This window comes from Labeo rohita, chromosome 12, assembly GCF_022985175.1.
Source record: "Labeo rohita strain BAU-BD-2019 chromosome 12, IGBB_LRoh.1.0, whole genome shotgun sequence".
Lineage (NCBI taxonomy): Eukaryota > Metazoa > Chordata > Actinopteri > Cypriniformes > Cyprinidae > Labeo > Labeo rohita.
In genome coordinates, this window is record NC_066880.1 from 7,539,131 (window position 1) to 7,560,383 (window position 21,253).

Genomic DNA, 21,253 nt, shown 5'->3' on the forward strand with positions numbered 1-21,253 from the left:
AATGTACTGGACAGGAAGCTGCTCCTTTCCAAGTAAGTCAAAATTTATTATCATCCAAGAATATGAGTTGCCACTGGCTGCAAACTGAATTTCAAAACGGCTACAACAAACAATATAGCACTATAACACAATACTAATGTACCACACATCCAGGGTGACAGTTAGAATATAGGGATATGCATTATAATACAAATTAAAATAAACTGTTTCAGTAGAATATTTTCTAAAGATTAAACCTGAAGTAACTTAAAACGCTTCTGCGGTGATTTTATCTTTAACGTTAACTGTTAGTTTTGCATATTAGCATCTTTCTCAACACTAGAATTTCCTCCTAATGACCACATGATGGCGCTTTTACTCTTCACACAGCAACAATAAATAGTTGGGAAGCGTATGACATTATTATATCCTCCTGACAACCAGCTATGGAGTTTTGTCCTCTGTACAGGACATTTCTTTTAAGGAATTTCTCTCTGGATGCCCTGTAAAGAGCACATTTAGAGCTTCTCAGAGATATCTCTTTTTGGTTTTTAAATATGGCTGACATTAATTTAGTGATTAACTTTAACACCCTGATGGAAATAGGATAATATTTTGTAATGATGATTTAAATTTCCCAGTTGTTTGTCATAAATCAACATCTCAGGAAATGTTATGGTTTTCAAATCAAAATATGACATTGATTTCTTACATGTCCACTGTAGAGGACACAAGGACTTAAAGCATGTTTATTACACATTTTTGGAGACACAACAAATGAATAGGGAAAGAAATTATGTATCAGTATATAAAAAAAAAATATTAGATATTATTATGAAAATCTTGCCAATTATTACACTTATTTTTTTCATTACATGTTGCCCTAAAAACACATTAATTTTGGGTTTTTGATTTTAGATGCAGTGTATAGATACATTGTGTACAAATACCTGTTTATGGCCATTTTGCAAACATAAACAAATGATATATTAGGTCATTCTGTTATATCTTTCATAGCAAAGCTGAGAATCATTTTTATTCAAAGTTTGGTATAACAGATAAAAATGAATTGGTCTTTATTTCATAAAAAATATCTTTTTTGTATTTTAAAAACAGGACTTAAAGCCCTGGTGTCCTCTACAGTGTACATAGCAAGCATAACATATGAATAAAATATTTTTTTTTTTTTTTTTTTTTCAATTTTTTTCTTATGCTCTAAACAATGTAATGACATTAAAAAATATAATAAATTCACAAAAATTTACTATTATATTATATTATAGTATTACGTTGTATTACACAGTAAAGAGTTTTCACCACTTAAAAACTTAAGTTCAGCAGCTGCCTTAAAATTTAAAGTTATATCAACTTAAAAGTACAAGTAATTTCAACTCATAAGTTAAAAACAGGACTTGTTAAAGCCCTGGTGTCCTCTACAGTGTACATAGCAAGCATAACATATGAGTAAAATATCATTTTTGTTATTTTTCCATTTTTTTCTTATGCTCTAAACAATGTAATGACATTAAAAAATATAATAAATTCACAAAAATTTACTATTAGATTATATTATATTATTACATTGTATTACACAGTAAAGAGTTTTCACCACTTAAAAACTTAAATTCAGCAGCTGCCTTAAAATTTAAAGTTATATCAACTTAAAAGTACAAGTAATTTTAACTCAAAAGTTAAAAACAGGACTTGTTAAAGCCCTGGTGTCCTCTACAGTGTACATGGCAAGCATAACATATGAATAAAATACCATTTTTCAAAAATGTTATTTTTCCTTTTTTTTTTTTATGCTCTAAACAATGTAATGACATTAAAATATAATAAATTCACAAAAATGTATTATTATATATTATATTATATTATATTATATTATTATATATTATATTATTACACTGTATTACACAGTAAAGAGTTTTCACCACTTAAAAACTTAAGTTCAGCAGCTGCCTTAAAATTTTAAGTTATATCAACTTAAAGTACAAGTAATTTCAACTCATAAGTTAAATCAACTTACAAGTACAAGTCATATTAACTCACTTTATTGTAGTGAGTTAAAATGACTTGTAGTTTTAAGTTGATTTAACTTAAAATTTTAAGGCAGCTGCTGAACTTAAGTTTTTAAGTTGAAACTGCTGAAAACTTTTTACCTTGCAGCCCCCTTGGAGTTTTACAGCCCTAAATATAGAAAGGAAAATGTGTTTTATGGGGATTTCCCATTTACAAAATGCAATATGAAATAAATGTTGGTGGGAACACAAAGGAATATGAATGACTAAGACTTTCCAAACAATAGCATCACACTTTTTTCTGCAGTCACTGATTTAGCAACCCAACTGAAATGGCATGCACTCTGCATGGAAAATTCTGCTTAATAAAACAAAATTATGCAATTGTGCCTCTGGACATAGTACAGAATGTTTCCTTGTAGTGTAGAGAATACAAATGGTCTTTTGTTTATTTTATGTTTTCAGTTTGCCGTTATTTATTTCAGTAGAAAATGAAAAAAGCAGACCATTTTAAGAAAAAATAGCTTTCCATTCCCTTTACATTCTTTTATTTTACAGTTGCGTTTAAGATTTAAGTCTTCATTCTATCTGGTTAATATCTTCAAAATAATGAGCACTGTAGAAGTTACATTTTATTTTAAGAAACACAGTCTCCAATTAATTGTTCCCAACAGAGAGTTTAGGACATGTTAGATTGAACACCATTTTTGGTTTTTTCCTCTTCTAATGCAAATCAGTGGTGTTCTCCATTATTACTGAATGTTATCTGCAGGAACCATCCATTTTAAATATTGCAAAGTTTAGTGTGCTAAAGCTACAGACGGGTGGCATACACTATGTCAAACCAAGGAAACTACGAGAGCATCTTGTTAAAAAAAGAAGCTACCAAGACTGCACCATACTGGTGTATACATAGCTTCTAAATACATAAAGATAAGTTTGAGTGGAATAGACTTGTGCGTTGTGAGAGAGGAAGGAAGATGGAGTGACAGAACAACAGAAGGAGACGACGTGGTAGCAGTTTCTGCTGTATGAAGAAACAGTTAAGTTGCAGGTCCGACCTTTAACAGGAAACGACAACTTCCGCACCCGAAATGAAACACTGCGCTCATAAACATGAGACGTTTGTGAAGACTATTTGACTGATAACTTCAAGAGGTTGACTATTCGATGTAACAAAAGAAAGTTGTGAGCATCTGTCACATACTCACGTTGCTTGTGTTTAGGAGAGCTGAATAATCGGGTGAGGAGTGACGAGTACAGCTGTAAAATATGGTACCAGTCCAAGATGGGGCATCCACACAAGGGGAAAATCTACTTCTTCCTCCTAAAGAGGTTAGTAAAATTCATGACGTTTTTTAAAATATTTATCTTTTGGGTCAAAGCAGTGTTTTCCCAAGCTCCAAGCAATGGTGTTAGTTGAGGGTAGTTGACATGACATGTCACACAGTGACAGCAGTGTCCTGCAGTGCTATACTAAAACAATTTAAAATATTCTTTTAGAATTAATTTCAGTTTAGTAACCTCATATTTATTGAGGAACAACATTTGTGCTTTTATAAAAAAATAATTTGACACACTGCGGGATTATTTTCAGTTATATTAAATGCAAAAAAGTCCAAAAAAATTTGAATTGAAATGGTGTCTAGTTACCTAAATAGATTTTAATCTAAAGTCTTAATGTTAAAAAGTTTATATAAAATGTTTTTTGTTACTGGGGGTTGCTTAGATATTCTATTTTTTATTAAATATTATTTCATATTTTTCAGTAAAAGCAAAATGTCTTTACTCTCTGCGATCTAAAAACATCCTAAACCCATGATGGTAGGTCACTATGATGGAGTTTCCTTATTGCTAATTATAATAAGGAAGTGCTGCAGAGACCATAGGCCTACTATCATGCATTTGCATGAGCATTTTCCATGTGGAGTCTGACACTTGATAACTGATTATGAAAGAGTTTATGTGGGATTATTTCATAAATGATTCCATTTCTGCTGAATGTTTTATAACAATAAAAAATAGGAGTATTTGGAATTAGAATAGACAATGTTAAAGGTATTTGCATGTAGTTTCTGTATTATTGTTAACAGTGATTGCAGAAATGTTGCAAATTGTACATGTATTATTAAGTACTCTCTTTGTTTCATTTGTTTATATCTGTAGACCCATGTTGAAAGTACAGGGTCCAATCGGATCCGACAGAGGCAGGTACTGTGTAATTATTTATGCTTTCTTTCTGAATTTCTTTCTAAATTTCTGCATTTCACTCCAAATTCCTGAATTTAACTAAACCTCTTTTTTCTCTCTCAGTCCTCCCCTGCACGGAGAATGGGCATGACCAGAAAACTGAACAGAAAGGTCAGGAATTACACTTCCAGTCAAAAGATTTTTATTGTTTTTGAAGAAGTCTCTTCTGATCACCAAGCCTGCATTTATTTGATCCAAAGTACAGCAAAAGCAGTAAAATGTTAAAATATTTTTACTATTTAAAATAACTGTTTTCTATTTTAATATATTTTAAAATGTAATTTATTTCTGTGATCAAATCTAAATTTTTAGCATCATTACTCCAGTCTTCAGTGTCACACGGTCCTTCAGAAATCATTCTAATATGCTGATTTGCTGTTCAAGAAACATTTTTTTTATTTTTATCAATATTTAAAACAATTGAGTACATTTTTTTTCGGGATTCTTTGATGAATAGAAAGATCCAAAGATCAGCATTTATCTGAAATCAAAAGCTTGGAGTGAGTATAATTTATATATAAATTATACTCACTCCAAGCTTTTGAATTTTTTTTTTTTAATTTTATTTAGCAAGGATGCTTTCAATTGATCAAAAGTGATGATAAAGACATTTTTAATGATTTATATTTCAGATAAATGCTGTTCTTCTGAACTTTCTATTCATCAGAAAAGCCTGAAAAAATTCTACTCAAATGTTTTCAACATAAAAATAATAATAAAATATTGAGCAGCAAATCAGAATATTATAATGATTTCTGAAGGATCATGTGCCTGGAGTAATGATGCTTAAAATCAGTTTTTAAATAGTTTTATTTTAAATAGTAAAAAATATTTCAAAATTTTAATGTTTTTGTTGTACTTTGGATCAAATGAATGCTGGCTTGGTGAGCAGAAGAGACTTCTTTAAAAAACACGTAGTGTATTTATTCTATAATTTCTCACAAAAATATTTTTGAAGAGATTTTAAAACTGTATTGATGCTAGTTCTATTTTTTTTTTTTTAAATAAGGATATTGTGTTATGAGTTATGTAAATAAATTATCATATTTGCTACAATATAATTAAACCATCAGGATTTCAAGGACTCTGAGAACCCAGAGGAGAGTGAAAAGAGACGTAAAGAGTTGGAGGTAATGATTCAGCAGAGACAGATAACTTCAAGTATTTTCCAGTGAGCTTTGTGGAATAATGACTATTATTATCCCTGCAGCTCAAACCATTGTACAAGGAGCTTCTGTACACAATCAGTCATATTTTAGGAAAAACGCACACAAAAGAGCAATACAGTGCCAAGCAGTTACGAGACTATATCAAAGAGGTAACACACTTTTCTGAATTTGTTTGTACTCTTGTGTATTTCACAGTATTATTGTTCTTTTAAAACTTGGGGCTTAAATATTCATTCTCTGACAGGCATTCTCCATGACAGAGGATGAACATAAAACCTTAAGTGAAAAAGTCCAGAGCATCCTGGTAAGAATAATGAAGAATATGTGTAATATAATTGTAATTGTACATACATGTAATCTATAAAGTATAATGTAGTCAGCCTGTCATTATTGAAATATAAACCCAGACAGAGTGATCAAGACCCATTATGTGTTCTCATGTGTACGGAAAAGCATCTCTAAACCTGACAGACTGCAAGATCACAAGAAAATCTTAACACCTATACCACATGTAAAAAGTGATTTTGTGTTATTGTTTATGTTGTTATTTACTTAATTACATATGTAAATTTCTCCACGACTATAGGCCCCGATTTACTGCCTCTTGGTTACAGTGAAACAAGCCAAGGGAATTCTTGGGAAGGACATTAGTGGTATGATTTTATCTGCTTTTTTGCTGACAGAGGGTTATTCATTTTACAGAATAGTATAAGAAACATACAAAAGCACAGCCTTGTCTATTACTGCACAATGGATTTTCAGGATTTTATCATACACTACCAGTCAAAAGTTTTTGATTTTTAATGTTTTTAAATAAGTCTCTTCTGCTCACCAAGCCTGCATTTGTTTGATCCAAAGTACAATAAAATTTGAAGTATTTTTACTATTTAAAATAACTGTTTTCTATTTGAATATATTTTAAATGTATTTTTTATCTGTGATTTCAAAGCTGAATTATTCTAATATTCTGATTTGCTGCTATTATTATATTGAAAACAGCTGAGGAAATATGAGGATAGAATGGAGTAATGATGCTGAAAATGTAGCTTTGATCACAGGTATAGATTGCATTTTAAAATATATTAAAATAGAAAACAGATATTTTAAATAGAAAATATTTTTACATTTTACTGTTTCAATCAAATGAATGCAGGCTTGGTGGAGCAGAAGATACTTCTTTAAAAATCTTTTGACTAGTTGTGTAACTACTATCCAGACAATATCTAAATGTATCTGCATTTTTGATAACAGGATTCAGTGATCCGTACTGCCTGCTATCGATCCTGTATGAAGACAAAGAGTCTCAAAGTGGTGCGGCATCGAATAAACCACAGAAAGCAGTTGTTCGGGGTTCAGCTAAAGGGCAGGTGTTGCAAACCACCATAAAGAAACAGACACTCAACCCTATCTGGGATGAGACCTTCAAACTGTAAGTAGGCATCTCTTCTATAGAGAAAGTATTTGATCAGCTGTTCTCACAACTTGCTGAGTGATTGTTTTGAACATTGCTACTTTCTTACAGGGAATTTGAGGAAATCTTAAATGCCAATTTCCATATTGAGATGTGGTGCGTGAAAACAACTTGTTTTTTAATAAGAAATACTGATTGTACTGTACTGTATATTTAATAGTATGTTTTAATTCTAATCACCTCAATCATGTTCATTTTAAGGGACAAAGATGAAGAGGTGTCACTAGTGCAAAAATTTGACGAGTTTCGAACAAACATTCATGGACTTAAAAGGTTTAAAATGTTTAACATTTTTAAAGCTTTTCAAGTAATACAAACCTTTTTAAATAAATATATTAAAATAATGAATATAAATGGTACTGGCATTTAATTTAATGCTGAGTGTTCAACTGTCTCTTCACAGGATGATAAAAGATGCAAAAAAAGAGAAAGGCCAGGATGATTTTTTGGGGAATGTTGTTCTAAAGCTGAAGGTATTTTGCATAACATAGTCTTTATCAGCTCCACTTACCAGTTCTTACATCAGACACATTTGTTTTATGCAATATTTAAAGAAATATTATAGTATAAAGATATCTCTCATATGTGACCCTGGACCACAAAACCAGTCATAAATAAGCTTTCCATTGATGTTTGTTAGGATATTACAATATTTGGCTGAGATACAGCTATTTGAATATCTGGAATCTGAGGCTTCAAAAGCAAAATATTGAGAAAATCACCTTTAAAGTTGTCCAGATGAAGTTCTTAGCAATGGATATTACCATCAGAAATTAAATTTTGATATATTTACAGTAGGAAATTTACAGAATATCTTCATGGAACATGATCTTTACTTAATATCCTAATGATTTTTGGCATAAAAGAAACATAAATTATGTTGACCGATACATTGTGCTTTTGGCTACTGCTACAAATATATCTGTGCTACTTAAGACTGGTTTTGTGATCCATGGTCACATATTCTGTTGCACAACATATGCTTCATATACTGTATGTGTGTTATGGGCAGGACCTGCATTGCACAGAAGACACATGGTATAACCTTGAACCCCGAACAGAGACATACCCAGACAGAGGACGATGTCATCTTCAGCTTAAATTCATTCATAAAGAGGTGAAATCTTTTTTTCTTTGATATTAATCAGCAGGCCATCCAATTCCCCAGTACATAAAAATGGTGGTTTTTGTTTGGTTAACTTGTAAAGATCACAAAGGGATTTTCTACTATGTTGCAATAACTTTTTTTTCAAAGAAGTATAATATTAAAATATCTTTTTAAAAAGTGAAGTGCACCTGTGTGAATGACCAGAGCATGTGGTGTTATTTTCAGTTCGTCTTGAAACTTAACCTAAATATCTATGCTTTAGTGGGTTTCAGTATTATCATTAGGTAAACTATTAACACATTATTAATTGAAATCAAGCTGAAATAAAATAAAGTATAAGAATAAGATAAAAAAAACTGATGGAGATAAAACTGGCTTAACAACTAGCTACAATAAATTGTGTTAAAGCACTAAAATAAAGAACTAATTCTGAAACTAAAATAAAATTAGATTTAAATAGTCATATTTAAGAAAAACAATAAAGTTCATTAGTTAACATTGGTTAACTACATCAGTTAATATGAACTAAGAATGAACAATACTTCTACAGAATTTATTAATGTTAGTTAATTTTCAGCATTTACTAATGCTGTAAAGTGTTTACCTTATTGTAAATTGTTACCAAACATACATTTATATATTATGCACTTAATAAAAATACCCTGCAGTTGTACTTTTAGTATACTAAACTGGTATGTTTAAAGTCTGCTAAATTGAAACAACTAATTTTGTACTTAATGCACTTAAATTATGCAGAAGTAGTGCTGAAGTCCAACTAAAGATATACTTAAGTATGCTTGAACTTAAAGTGGAACTACTGCAAGTATACTATAGGTGCACTTTAAATATTTTGCAATTAAAGACCAATATTAAAGATTAAAGATAATACAAACCTTAACAATAGTGACATTAAAACATATTTTATGCTTAATGTGCATTGCACACAAGTAGTACTCCAACTACAATTTTAATATCAGTAAGTCTCGAGTGATATGTCAGTAAATATGTTAATAGACTTGAACTTTATTTAGTATAAAATAAATGAATTTTAAATCTCTTTTTTACTAGGAATTACAAAACTATACTGATGTGATGTATGTTATTTAAAGTGAAAGACACTCAGTGTGGCAAAGTTGTGATATGTAATTTGGAAAGTACACTGTTTGTACCTTTGAAACAGACCAGACCATTGAGGAACATTGCAAACTTTAAACTGGTGCACATTGCAAAATTATACTTTTAGTATACTTCAGATAATTTATTTACTCAGTATTGCCTGAATGACAGATCCTTAGTTTAAATTTAATTTGACTCGTTTTTTTACAGAGAGATGAGACCCTGAGTGCTGGACGGACTCCTTATGTGAACTACTGTGGCATCCTGCAGCAGTTTGTTCAAGCTCATATCTCTAAACAACAGGTACACATTTAATCAAAAAAGAATTTGTGAAAGCTTCTCTAAAAATGATGAAATATCTTAAACGGCCACTGGTTGTGTAAACATCAGCATCACTTCCTGACTCACAATACTTTAAAGTTTAAATTCAACTTTTCTTTTCTCTGCATCTGTCTGTTTCTTAATACTACTCTATTCGCACCCTTCAGGACAGTAATCCGTGGAAGGGAGATTTGTGTGGGGAGGGGACGGCCCTGCTCGAGCACTACGCCAACCAGAATGACATTTCACCTTTTCTCCAAGACTTGGCGTAAGAACATGTCATACTGCACATCACACTTCATATGTGAAACTGACCTGAAAGCAAGAAATAGCAAATCAGACAGTGCTGATTTGCACTTTTCATGGACAGATTTTAAAACATTTTTCTACTACATACCCAGTACGAATAGCAGTGTCAGCTGTTTTAATGTAATGGATGGAGTACATGCTGATGGATTTAAATCTCTTTTGCATATGTGTGGGTTGTTTGTGGGTGCTACACAGGAAGTGGGTGGCCTACAGCAAACTTTACCAAAGCCTGGAGGTGGACTCAACTGTGCTTTTCCAGCAGCTAACCAGTATAGAGTACCACTGGGACCAACAGGAACTCCCCTACATGCAGGTTGGTGATTGTTGCCACAGCTTTCAGAGTGGGTATAGATGTACAGAATTAGAAAAAACTTTCTACACTGCATCACGAACAGGGATGTGGCAACAGTGTCACATGATGTTTTAGCAATTTATCACATAAATCATCAGTGTTGTGGGCTGATATCAAGTCATCAAGTCTCATCGTCATGCTGTGGTAAAGCTGAGCTGTTTTTGCTGTCATGAGGAAGCCAAACATTTTATCAGCAGCTAAAAATGTTACAAGATTAACATTTTTGTTCTAGTCGTTTTTGTCTTTTATGTATGTGTCTTTACTGTCATTCTTGATCAGTTTAAATTGCTTACTCACACTCAAGTTGTTCTGCATGGGTTTTTTACTTCTGTTAAACACAAGACATTTTCAACTAAACAATTGCTGGTAGACATTGATTTCCATTTTTTCTGTATTTGACAACTTGAGGGTGAGCAAATGACAGAAGTTTCATTTTTGGGTGAACTATCCCTTTAACATATCCCAAACGTTTGAACAAGAATATATGTGACCCTGGACCACAAAACCAGTCATAAGGGTCAATCAAACCAATTTTTGGTTTTTATATATTTACAGTAGGAATTTTACAAAAAATCTTCATGAAACATTATCTTTACTTAATATCCTAATGATTTTTGGCATAAAATAAAAATCAATAATTTTCATCCATACAATGTATTTTTGGCTATTGCTACAAGTATACCCCAGCGACTTAAGACTGGTTTTGTGGTTCAGGGTCACATATTTAAAACCAAATTAGAATGTTAGAGTGATTTTTGATGGATTGTGTGACACTGAAGACTGAAGTAGTGGCTGATAAAAATTCAGTCAAGCTTTCAAGGGAATCATTTACATTTTGAAATATGTTAAAGTAGATGACATATTAAACAGGTTACAAATGTTTGCATGCTAACAGAAACAGGAGCTGGGTGACTCTCTACATGGGTTTCTGCAGTACGGGCTCTGTTTAGTGTCCAAATACAGGGACATCTATCCTCCAACCCCTAAAACAACACCACGGCTGCATACACTGCTCAGGTAACATGCACAGACTTAAAACATAAGTTAGAAATCATTCATTTGTTTATACATATATAGTGCTTTCATGCAAAACTTTCATAAAGTATATTTATGTTTTGGTTCATGTAGAGTTCTGGTTCAGATTTGTAAGACTCGAGCATTTCAGAAGCTCAATCCTGCTCAGTTTGACTTACACGTTGAGGTGACAGATGCTGTTGTTGTAAGTAACAAAATATTATTAAAACTATTCAGTTTAAAGTGAAAAAAACCTGTCCAAAATAATAAAAACAAACAGGCCAGTTTTTGCACTTTGAATATGATTTTACATTTTTAGTCACGTAACACGTTCCTTTTCCTCCAGAATGGCACAGAAGAGTGGTTTAACATCAAAAAAGGTTTACATCAACCCATGACCAAGGTAAGTAACCATGCAGATTATTGACACTGATCATATGTGTATAAAACAAATATTTCCTGTAAATTTAGATGTAAGTTCAGGTTCTTTATAAGTGCTCTTTGACAGGATCCGTTAGAGACCGTCAGCGCCCTCACTCGGTTGATTGGAGAAGTGCAAGAAGACATTCGACTCAGTAAAGATGTCTGGAATAAGGTGTTTGTCAGGTAAAAGTAATGAACTGTACATTTTTATCTGTAAGGTTTAGCTTCTTTTCTGTTGTAATTTAGCCAGCTAATTAACTTCTAAACATTGGATTTCTACAGGACGTCTGAGCTGAATACATGTGCTGCTCATTGGATATAATCTTAACAATTCTTGAACTTGTTTCTTGGACATTTTTGTGCCACTGAAATTAATGGATAGTTAATTTGATAGCCATTCTTATCCATCACATCACTGACAAGAAGCGTAACTTTATGACTCTCTTAAAATACTGTCTCTCTCTGTTTCCAGTGCTGTGCAGTTGGATGTTTTTACTGTGGTTTACCGAAAACTGGACTCTCTGGTAAAAATCAAGAAATAAACATAAAACTACTGTGTGTTTTTTCTCTGATCAGTCTTTTTCTATAATCAGTAGATCATTGGTTGTCCCTTATTTGTGTCTGTGAATAGCTGGCTGATGAGTTACGAGCTACCCTCTCTCAGCTGGAGAATCTAATGGATCAGCCACTGGCAAACAGCCTGTTTCCTGTGTATCTCACCTTGCAAGCCATCCACAAAGACAAAGCCTTCTTACAAAAAAGGTCAGTCCTTCTTACAATCAGCTGTAACTTTTGAGTTGTTGCATACAGTACATATTATTTTGTGATGTACTCAAAATCTGTTAAAATCACAACCAAATATACCGACTTCCTTAGCATCTACACTACTAGTCAAAAGTTTTTGAACAGTAAGGTTTTTTTGTTTTTTTAAAGTCTCTTCTGTTCACCAAGCCTGTATTTATTTGATCCAAAGTACAGCAAAAACAGTAAAATTAAGAAATATTTTTACTATTTAAAATAACTGTTTTTTATTTAAATATATTTTAAAATGTAATTTATTCCTGTGATTTCAAAGTTGAATTTTTAGCATCATTACTCCAGTTTTCAGTGTCACATGATCCTACAGAAATCATTCTAATATTCTGATTTGCTGCTCAGAAACATTTATTATTATTATTATGTTGAAAACAACTGAGTATTTTTTTTTTAGGTTTATTTGATGAATAGATAGTTTATCAAATAAACCTAATAAATGTTCTCAACTGTTTTAAATATTGATAATAATAATAATAATAAATGTTTCTTCAACAGCAAATCAGCATATTAGAATAATTTCTGAAGGATCTTGTGACATGGAGTAATGAGCAGAAGAGAATTCTTTAAAAAACATTAAAAATCTAAAAATTAAAAGTCTAAAGATGGATGCTCTGCAGTGAATCAAAGTTCAAACTGCTGATGAAAACATCACAATATTTCACAACTAATTTATTTTTGGGTGAACTATTCCTTTAATTCATTATTCCTTTCTTTGGTGGAACAACAAAAGATATTTTGAAGAATGTTGGCAACCAAATGGTTTTGGGTCCCACTGACTGGCATAGTATGGACAAAAATATTTAGGAAGTCAATCCCTGTTGAAAAAACCAGCATATACTGGTTAGGTATGTTTTAAAGAATGGTAGCAACTAGCTCCTGCTCAGGACCAGCTCAGAACCAGCTTAAACCAACTCATGACCAACTAAGAACCAGCTTACACCAGCTCAAACCAACTACTATGCTTCAAAACATACCTAACCAGCATATGCTGGATTTTCAACAGGAATGGGACCCAAAACTGTTTGGTTGCCAACAGCATTCTTCAAAATATAATCTTTCGTGTTTCACAGAAGAATGAACGTCATACAGGAACATGAGAGGGAGTAAATGTTGACAGAATTTTCAGTTCTGGACGTGAAGTTTTGGTCAGCACCCATAGTCTTGTGGTTAGTGCATCGACATATAGCACAACTGCGCTCACGGCGAACCGAGTTTGAATCCTGCCTTGAGGTCCTTTGCCAATCCTGCTTTGCTCTCTTCTCCCAGTACTTTCCTGTCAGCTCTCCACTGTCCTCTCAGAATAAAGGTGTAAAAAGCCCATAAATATAAAAAAACATGAAGTTTTGGTTTCTCTTTTAGGGGGAAGTTATTGCAGCTCACAAGTTTCCATGAGGACTTCAGAGATGCTCTTCCATACTGGTTAAACAAAGCCTTTAGCACCACAATGGAGAGGGTGGAAAAAGCTGTGCAAGTGGATCAGGTAACACTGTCAACACTTGATTGTAAAGCTTTTTTTTTTTTGGTAAAAACAGTTTTATTATAGTTCTCAGTATCCAAAAAACACTCAAACAGTGTTATCTATTTTGCAGACTTGTGTACTTTATCCCAAATCTTTCGAAGAATGTTTAAATCCAGAGAAATAAGCAATTAACTAGTGTAACGGATTGTGTCCTTGCATCGCTTGCCAATGACATCATACATCCTCAATTTTCCGGTTTTATTTTGTAGAAAACATGGAAACCCTAAAGACACTTTAATATGTTATGCATTTTATTAGACAGGTGACGAACGCAAAGAGTAGCCTTATAACAGAACTTCCAACACACTCAAATGTATCTAGTAAGATAAAACAGCACTGCTTTTTCCTACATACGCATGACTAGAAGGAGTGGAAGCGCTCGACTGCGTGACTGTGGCATAATAACATCTCCGCTGCTTTCAAGCCGTGTATTGTGCTCGTCCCCTAGCAATCGCTCCAGCAGCGTCGTTTCGCTTCCATGACATTCAGCCCCACACTGCTTCATACTACAGTGACGGTAATAAATCTTTAATACATTATACCCGAGTCCCAACAGATTGCATTAGCTGTGGGGCTGAAGACCACAATTCCCATGATTCCACACTCAATCACAGCGTCATAAAACTATGCCTTTGGTTCTTTGTTTGTTTTGAATATGTGCCCTCTAGTAGCGAAAACATATTGTGCCCTTAAAGCTGAATGGAAGTGCACAATCAAATTCCCTTTCTCTCGTTTCTAGTTGCAGCCACTGCAGACTGGAGGAGTTCCCGTCAAGCACAGCTCTTCTGCAGTGGACATTGCAGCATGTTTGCATCCTGTTGCACAGCTCTGGGAACAGTTGAGTTGGCCTGACCCTGAGGAGGCCTTCATGCTGATGGTCAAACTCACAGAGGTACACACACACAAACAAATTTTAGCATTTATGCTAACTGACTTTTGGGATGTATAAATTTGCATTGTGTTTTACAGGATGTGTGCAAGATTGCATCGACATACTGTCAGATGCTGAAGGCTCGAGTGAAAGAGTTGTCTGTGGACTCAGATCGTGAAAGCGCTATAAAAATGGTGAGCTGATGATGATATGACACACTCATGTTTGTGGTTAAAAAAACATGAGCCCTATTTGGATGGGACCAGTTTTGGTTAAGTCATCATTCTTTTTATCAGCTTTCTGGGTAAAATAATCATTGGTTCAACTACTAGCTGAAAATAAAACCCTAAAAACAATCTAAAAACAATTTTTTTTACTCAGAAAATACTAGTAAATTATTACAAATAATTACAAAGAAATGGCAAGTAACACATTTGTGGTCCTGGGTCACATATGATTAGAAAACTGAGTGTGTTATAGATGTATTTTTTCACTTTTTATTGTCTTTTAGATGTGCATGGAAAATAACTTATCTGTTCTATATCTAGTTTATGTCTGTTTCTGTTTATGGCAATTGAAGTGTGTGAAACAGCTTATATGAGGCATTTTTAGTCTGGTATACCTAATATAGCATTTTTTATACTGACATCTCATGTGATGTGTGGTCTTTAACTTTGTGTTGTGTTTTAGCTTGATCATCTGCATGTTTTACAGTAACCCCTCATGGTTTATGTATATTTAGCTGTGCGTGGTGGTGAACGATCTTGAGCATCTGCACACCGTTTTGACACGTCTACCACAGCAGCTAAACTGGGCGGGGCTCCGAGAACGCACACGTCACGTGATTGGTGATACTCAGTTCCAGAACACGCTTCCATCACAGCTGCAACACACACAGTCCGCCCTGAATCGAGAGATCCGCTCTGCAGTTGAAACACTTGGGAAGAAGGTACCAAAGCTGTGATTACATCATCAATAGCATCATTTAAAGATTCTGTTTGTGGCATTTTAAAGTTTTGATGATACCATTATTAAGAGTAGGTGTCTCCAAACTGGCATATAATACTCTTTTCAAAGCATGATGGAAATAATCTGCTTCAAAACCTAAAACTCAGCTTTTTTGCTGAACAGAGAAACAGGTAGTGTTAACCTCTCTCACATCCACAGTACATGAGCCCTTCCTGAGATGGTGCAACAGTGCACTTTCACAACAAGCAAAATACACTTTTTACTGTTTATTGGGTAACACTTTATTCTGATAGTCCACTTTAGACATTCTAACTGTAAGTAACTTTGCACCTACATTAACTAAGTTATGATAGTATTAGTAGACTGTCTGCTTAATATCTGCTAACACTTTATTTTGATGCTCCCCCAATTCTACTGACTAAAAGTAACTTTGCAAGTGCATGTCAATTATTCTACTACACTACCAGTCAAAAGTTTTTTTTTTAAAGATTTTTAATGCTTTTTAAAGAAGTCTCTTCTGCTCCCCAAGCCTGCATTTATTTGATTAAAAGTTTTGAAAATGTTGAAATATTTTTTACTATTTAAAATAACTGCCTTCTATTTGAATATATTTTAAAATGTAATTTATTCCTGTGATCAAATCTAAAATTTCAGCATCATTAATCTAGTCTTTAGCGTCACATGATCCTTCAGAAATCATTCTGCTATGCTGATTTGCATGAAATGCATGAGCATTTGATTTGCATGAATGCATGAAACATTTTTATTGCTATTATTATCAATATTTAAAACAGTTAATTAAAATTTTTCAGGATTCAGCATTTATCTAAAATAAAAAGTGCACTTATATATATATATATATTATGTTACTGTTTTTTTTGGATCAAACAGGCTTTTTTGTCTCTCTTTTTAGTTAAACACAGACATTGAAACCCATGTTCGCAACATGGCTTCACGTCAAAGGCTTCCCTCCAGATCTACAGAGGACGTAAGGGATATGTTTTTGACTTTTATCAGCTTGAGGCATAACACAAAAAGTACATTTTTCTAAACCATTGCAACACTGGCTGACTGTCTGACTCTCTTATCTCCAGGCTGTGGTTCCTTTGATGAAATATCTTGAGAAAGAATTGCAGTATATGAATGAGAATTTGGTTCAGGAGAATTTTAATAGGTATTTTAACTTTTTTTTTTCAGTCAGACTATGTCTGTACATTTTGATTGTTTTTAACTGTAGTTAATCAGCCATGGTATTTTTATTTATGTCTTACAGTCTTCTTACTCCATTGTGGATGAACTCGGTTAAGATTCTTCATCAGATATCTCTGCAGGAGGACAGTAACCTGGTTTACTTTCAGAGATTACTGTACACATTGCAGGTTAGTTGTTCAGCTTAATGCTAAATATTACACTTTAGCATATAACGGTCAATGATGCCTTAAATAGTGTGGTCCACATATTGCTATATTACAAACACTCAGAACACCTTAGCATTGCCTTGCAACCACCTTATATTTTATATTTTGTTTTTATGTTTTTATTCCCTGACAGTGCTTAGAGCAGTGTTTTCATGCTGAAGGAAATGGACTTTCTCTTGAAACACTACATACTGAGGAATATAAGGTCAGTGTTTTATTGCTCCTCACCATTGATGTATGGTTTGTTAGGATAGGACAATATTTGGCCGAGATACGGCAACTGAAAATCTGGAATCTGAGGATGCAAAAATAAATAAATATTGAGAAAATCGCCTTTAAATTTCTTAGCAATGCATATTGCTAATTAAAAATTCAGTGTTGATATATTTACGATATTTATCTTCATGGAACATGATCTTTACTTAATATCCTAATGATTTTTGGCATAAAAGAAAAATCGATCATTTTGAACCATACAATGTATTATTGGCTATTGCTGTAAATATACCCATGCTACTTAGTGTTTTTGTGGTCCAGGGTCACATATGTGTTTTTGATTTTTGTTTACTTAGACGCTACGAGCAAACCTGACACAAAACTCTTTAACCTGTAATCAGCTGATAGAGAAGTTCTTTGAGAGGAAAGTGTGGGAACAGGTGAGGAAATCACTCAGATCAGGAAATCACCCATAAGACCCAGCGAAGTGTTACTGACATGGATTTGTTTGCATTTCCTACAGAAAGTGTTTAATGGAGAGAAATACGGAGCCGTCACTCTCATCACCTCATACAAACGCTCAGAGAATAAACTGCATGTTGAGGTTCTCAACGCCGTCAATCTAATTCCTCTCGACTCAAATGGTGAGAAGACAAACACATTTTATACCATGCTTGTTACTCAAAAAAAATGTGAAAATCTATAGGCTTGATAGAAGAAATTGATAAATCAAGAACCAGTAGGTCTTGAAACTATGGTGTTTTGACACTGACAGCACTTGAAATGACCTGAATGTCATTGCATTAGATAAATACTGTATCAGAATTTGCAACTTTGTGCCTCTGATCGCTGTTTGAGTTTATGAAACTGGATTGTTTTGTCTATTACAGGTTCCAGTGATCCTTTCGTTCAGCTGTCTCTAGAACCAAAGCATGTGTTCTGTCAAGTAGAACCGCGATCCACCAAAATCAAGAACTGCGATCTCAACCCATTGTTCGAAGAGTCCTTTGAATTGTATGTAAACGTGCACAGTTTCAGCACAAAGCTCTAATCTACTACATTCTTAGAAGAGAATTTTAAAAAATCCCTGAAGAATAAAAGGGAAAAGCACAATTCTCACAATTCGGGCTTTTTCTCACATTTCTGAATTTATATCTTACAGTTTAGACTTTTTCTTGCAATTCTGCGGAAAATCGCAAGATGTTAACATGCACTTGTGAGATACAAACTTACAGTTGTGTGAAAAATTTGTCAGATAAGTCACAATTACTGTACTTTTTTTAGTTTTTATTCTATGGCAACACCAAAAAAAAAAAAATAGAACTGTGAGATGTTTCTGAGAAAAAATAACTGAGATGAAAATGAATGAAAAAAACAAAAATAGAATTTTAAGATGTCACAATTTGAAAGAAAAAAAGGCAGAATCATGAGATAAAAAGCTGTAGTTACCTTTTTTATATTTTTATTCCGTGTCAGATATAAACTTCCATAGTAAAGTTCTTCTCTCTTATTAGGTCCTTGCACACAGAGTATGAAATTCTCGTCCACAGCCTCTGAAACTTTCATCCGTCATTAAAAATTCGGATCTGGTTTAATTTTCTTTTGTTCACATGCATAGCAAGCATTTTGAGAGGTGTTTTTACATTTCTGAGCCACTGTGATGTGCGTGAAGAATTTTGACGCATACGAAAATTTCTGACTCAGTGTGAAAGGAAGTATTTTTCTCAGATTTTTTTAATAGAAACCACACGCTTAAATAATCACACTCATTCATTCAACTACGTGCCACACACAAACTTTAATTTTCCAGCTCTCTTTTTGTGGAAAGCCAAAATTACGGTTTTTTAAAGCCTTTCAAGAACATGCATCACCTGTTTACTCATTAGCCCAATCAACATCAGGTAGCCTATTAGCATGTCATACATCTAAAAAAGCACTAACAGAGAAAGAGAACAAGAACAAATACAAACTGTTAAACTGAACACAAATAGCTGGCTTTAGATCAGGGGTGTCCACTCGTGTCCCTGGATGGCAACTGTCCTGCAGATTTTAGCTCCAGCCCTAATTAAACAAATCGTAAACAAGCTAATCAAGGTCTTACTAGGCACACTAGACACTTCTAGGCAGGTTGGAGCAAAACTCTGCAGGCCACCGCCCCTATAGAGCAGTTTGGAGACTCCTGCTTTTTAGATTGTTGTTGTTTCATGGTTGTAATGCAGTTTCTGTCCTCTGGGGGGCACAGTATCATTTCTTTAGAGCAGTGCCAGTCTCCTGGAGCATGTCTGATGGTGACAGTGCTGGACCATGACACTTTGAGGAGTGATGACTTCGAAGGAGAGGCTTTCCTCTCTCTTAAAGCCGTGCCAGGAGTTGGAGGTGGACAGGATAATCCCACGCCCGCACAGATCCGCTTACCTTTGATGCACCCCAAACCCAACAGTACGTTACTTCCCGTTACATGCACAACATTTAGTGAAAAAAATAATCATATGTAATCTTTATGTTAAAGCTGCAGTCCGTAACTTCAGGCACTCTAGCGGTTAAGAAACAGAACTGCATGCGTCTTGCGGAAGAGCATTGTAGTTGGAACCCCTCCAAATAATGTGAATAATGTGAATTTTACCACCCGGAATGCAATTTTTCCTGGGGAATCTTCATCGAAACGTGATTGGGATTTCACAACGGATTTTGTTGTGAAAACCTGGTAACCCAGTTACGGACTGCTGCTTTAAATTGTTAACATTTAGATCATGTTTCACAAAAGAAAATAATATTAAGTTGGAATGACAAAATGAACACTACTTTTTTAGTTTATTCAACAAGGGTACATTAAACTGATCAAAATTGACAGTAAAAACAATGTTACAAAAAGATGTCTATTTCATATAATTGCTGTTCTTTTGAACTTTCTTTTCATCAAAGAAACAAGGAAAAAAAAACATTTAGCATTGGTTATAATCATGTTTCTTGATCATGTGGCACGAAAGACTATGAAATCCTGTTTCCGCCACTGAATAAAAAGTAAAAAAAAAAAAAGGTATTGCGTCTTCTTAGCTCACAGTTCTGACTTTTTTCCTCGCAATTCTGAGATTTCTCATAATTACGTGATACAACTCAGATCTTAATTTTTTCTCAGAATTGGGTGACAAACTCAGAACTGTGAATTATAAAGTCAGAATTGCGAGACAAACTCACAATTTTGAGAAATAAAGTTATAAGATATAAGATAAGTTATAAGATATAAATTCGCAATTCTGAGAAATTAAGTCCGAACTGCATGATATAATCTCGCAATTGCGAGTTATAAAGTCAGAATTGCAAGATATAAACTCACAATTCTGCCTTTTTTTTAGAATTGGGTGACAAACTCGCAATTGCGAGTTATGAAGTCAGAATTGCAAGATATAAACACAATTCAGTTTTTTTTTTTTTTTTTCAGTTTATATCTTGCAATTGTTGCTTTTTTTCTCAAAATTCCGAGTTCATAACAATTTTTTTCAGTCTTATAGTTTTTACTGTTTTTGATCAATAAATGCTGCCTTGGTGAGCATAGCTACCTGTACTTGACAGTACTGTCTATATTTTTTTATAACTTTAAATGTTTTTAAACATATGTAGCAATCTGTTATGACCTCATGCCATTTGTTTTTGCAGGTGAAAATACCTTGAAGTTACTTGAGGCCAGAAAAGGTGAGCGAGAAGCTCAGGCCTTCGTTAAATTACGCAGACAAAGAGAAAAGAAGTCTCAGGAAATCTAAGAGGACAAAAAATGACCGAAAACAACCAAATTAACATTATATTCCCTTTTTTGTCTATTATTTGTTATATTATTTAATGTAGAGTCTTTTTAATTATTGTAAGGAAGTGTTATTATATGTTATTATTTGACATTAAAAAATAAACATGCAACA

The 21,253-nt window shown here is 33.5% G+C and overlaps 1 protein-coding gene across 3 annotated transcripts; it reads left to right on the forward strand.

Moving 5' to 3' along the window:
* Positions 1-7: 7 nt before the first annotated feature.
* Positions 8-21,244, forward strand: unc13d (unc-13 homolog D (C. elegans)). Of its 3 annotated transcripts, none has more exons than XM_051124153.1 (35): positions 8-32; positions 3,227-3,335; positions 4,167-4,211; positions 4,314-4,361; positions 5,324-5,380; positions 5,461-5,568; positions 5,664-5,723; positions 6,006-6,072; positions 6,671-6,848; positions 6,942-6,986; positions 7,092-7,163; positions 7,294-7,363; positions 7,903-8,007; positions 9,325-9,417; positions 9,603-9,703; positions 9,940-10,057; positions 10,992-11,113; positions 11,225-11,315; positions 11,457-11,513; positions 11,619-11,716; positions 12,006-12,057; positions 12,165-12,295; positions 13,709-13,829; positions 14,608-14,760; positions 14,838-14,933; positions 15,482-15,688; positions 16,622-16,696; positions 16,803-16,882; positions 16,982-17,087; positions 17,260-17,331; positions 17,699-17,782; positions 17,866-17,986; positions 18,233-18,356; positions 19,585-19,781; positions 20,997-21,244. In XM_051124153.1, the coding sequence occupies exons 2-35, from the start codon at positions 3,273-3,275 to the stop codon at positions 21,098-21,100; spliced, it is 3,321 nt and encodes a 1,106-aa protein (XP_050980110.1). In that variant the 5' UTR covers positions 8-32; positions 3,227-3,272; the 3' UTR covers positions 21,101-21,244. The 3 variants fall into 3 exon arrangements, with proteins under 3 accessions (XP_050980110.1, XP_050980111.1, XP_050980109.1); XM_051124154.1 differs by lacking the exon at positions 8-32 and adding an exon at positions 2,824-3,042; XM_051124152.1 differs by lacking the exon at positions 8-32 and having other exon boundaries at positions 3,064-3,335.
* Positions 21,245-21,253: the final 9 nt, after the last annotated feature.

Excerpts from the sequence above, each read along its gene's own strand:
- unc13d (XM_051124153.1), top strand. The coding sequence starts at position 3,273 with ATGGTACCAGTCCAAGATGGGGCATCCACACAAGGGGAAAATCTACTT. Across the intron at positions 5,381-5,460 it reads AGAGACGTAAAGAGTTGGAG|CTCAAACCATTGTACAAGGA; the intron begins GTAATGATTCAG and ends TTATCCCTGCAG. Across the intron at positions 6,849-6,941 it reads TGGGATGAGACCTTCAAACT|GGAATTTGAGGAAATCTTAA; the intron begins GTAAGTAGGCAT and ends ACTTTCTTACAG.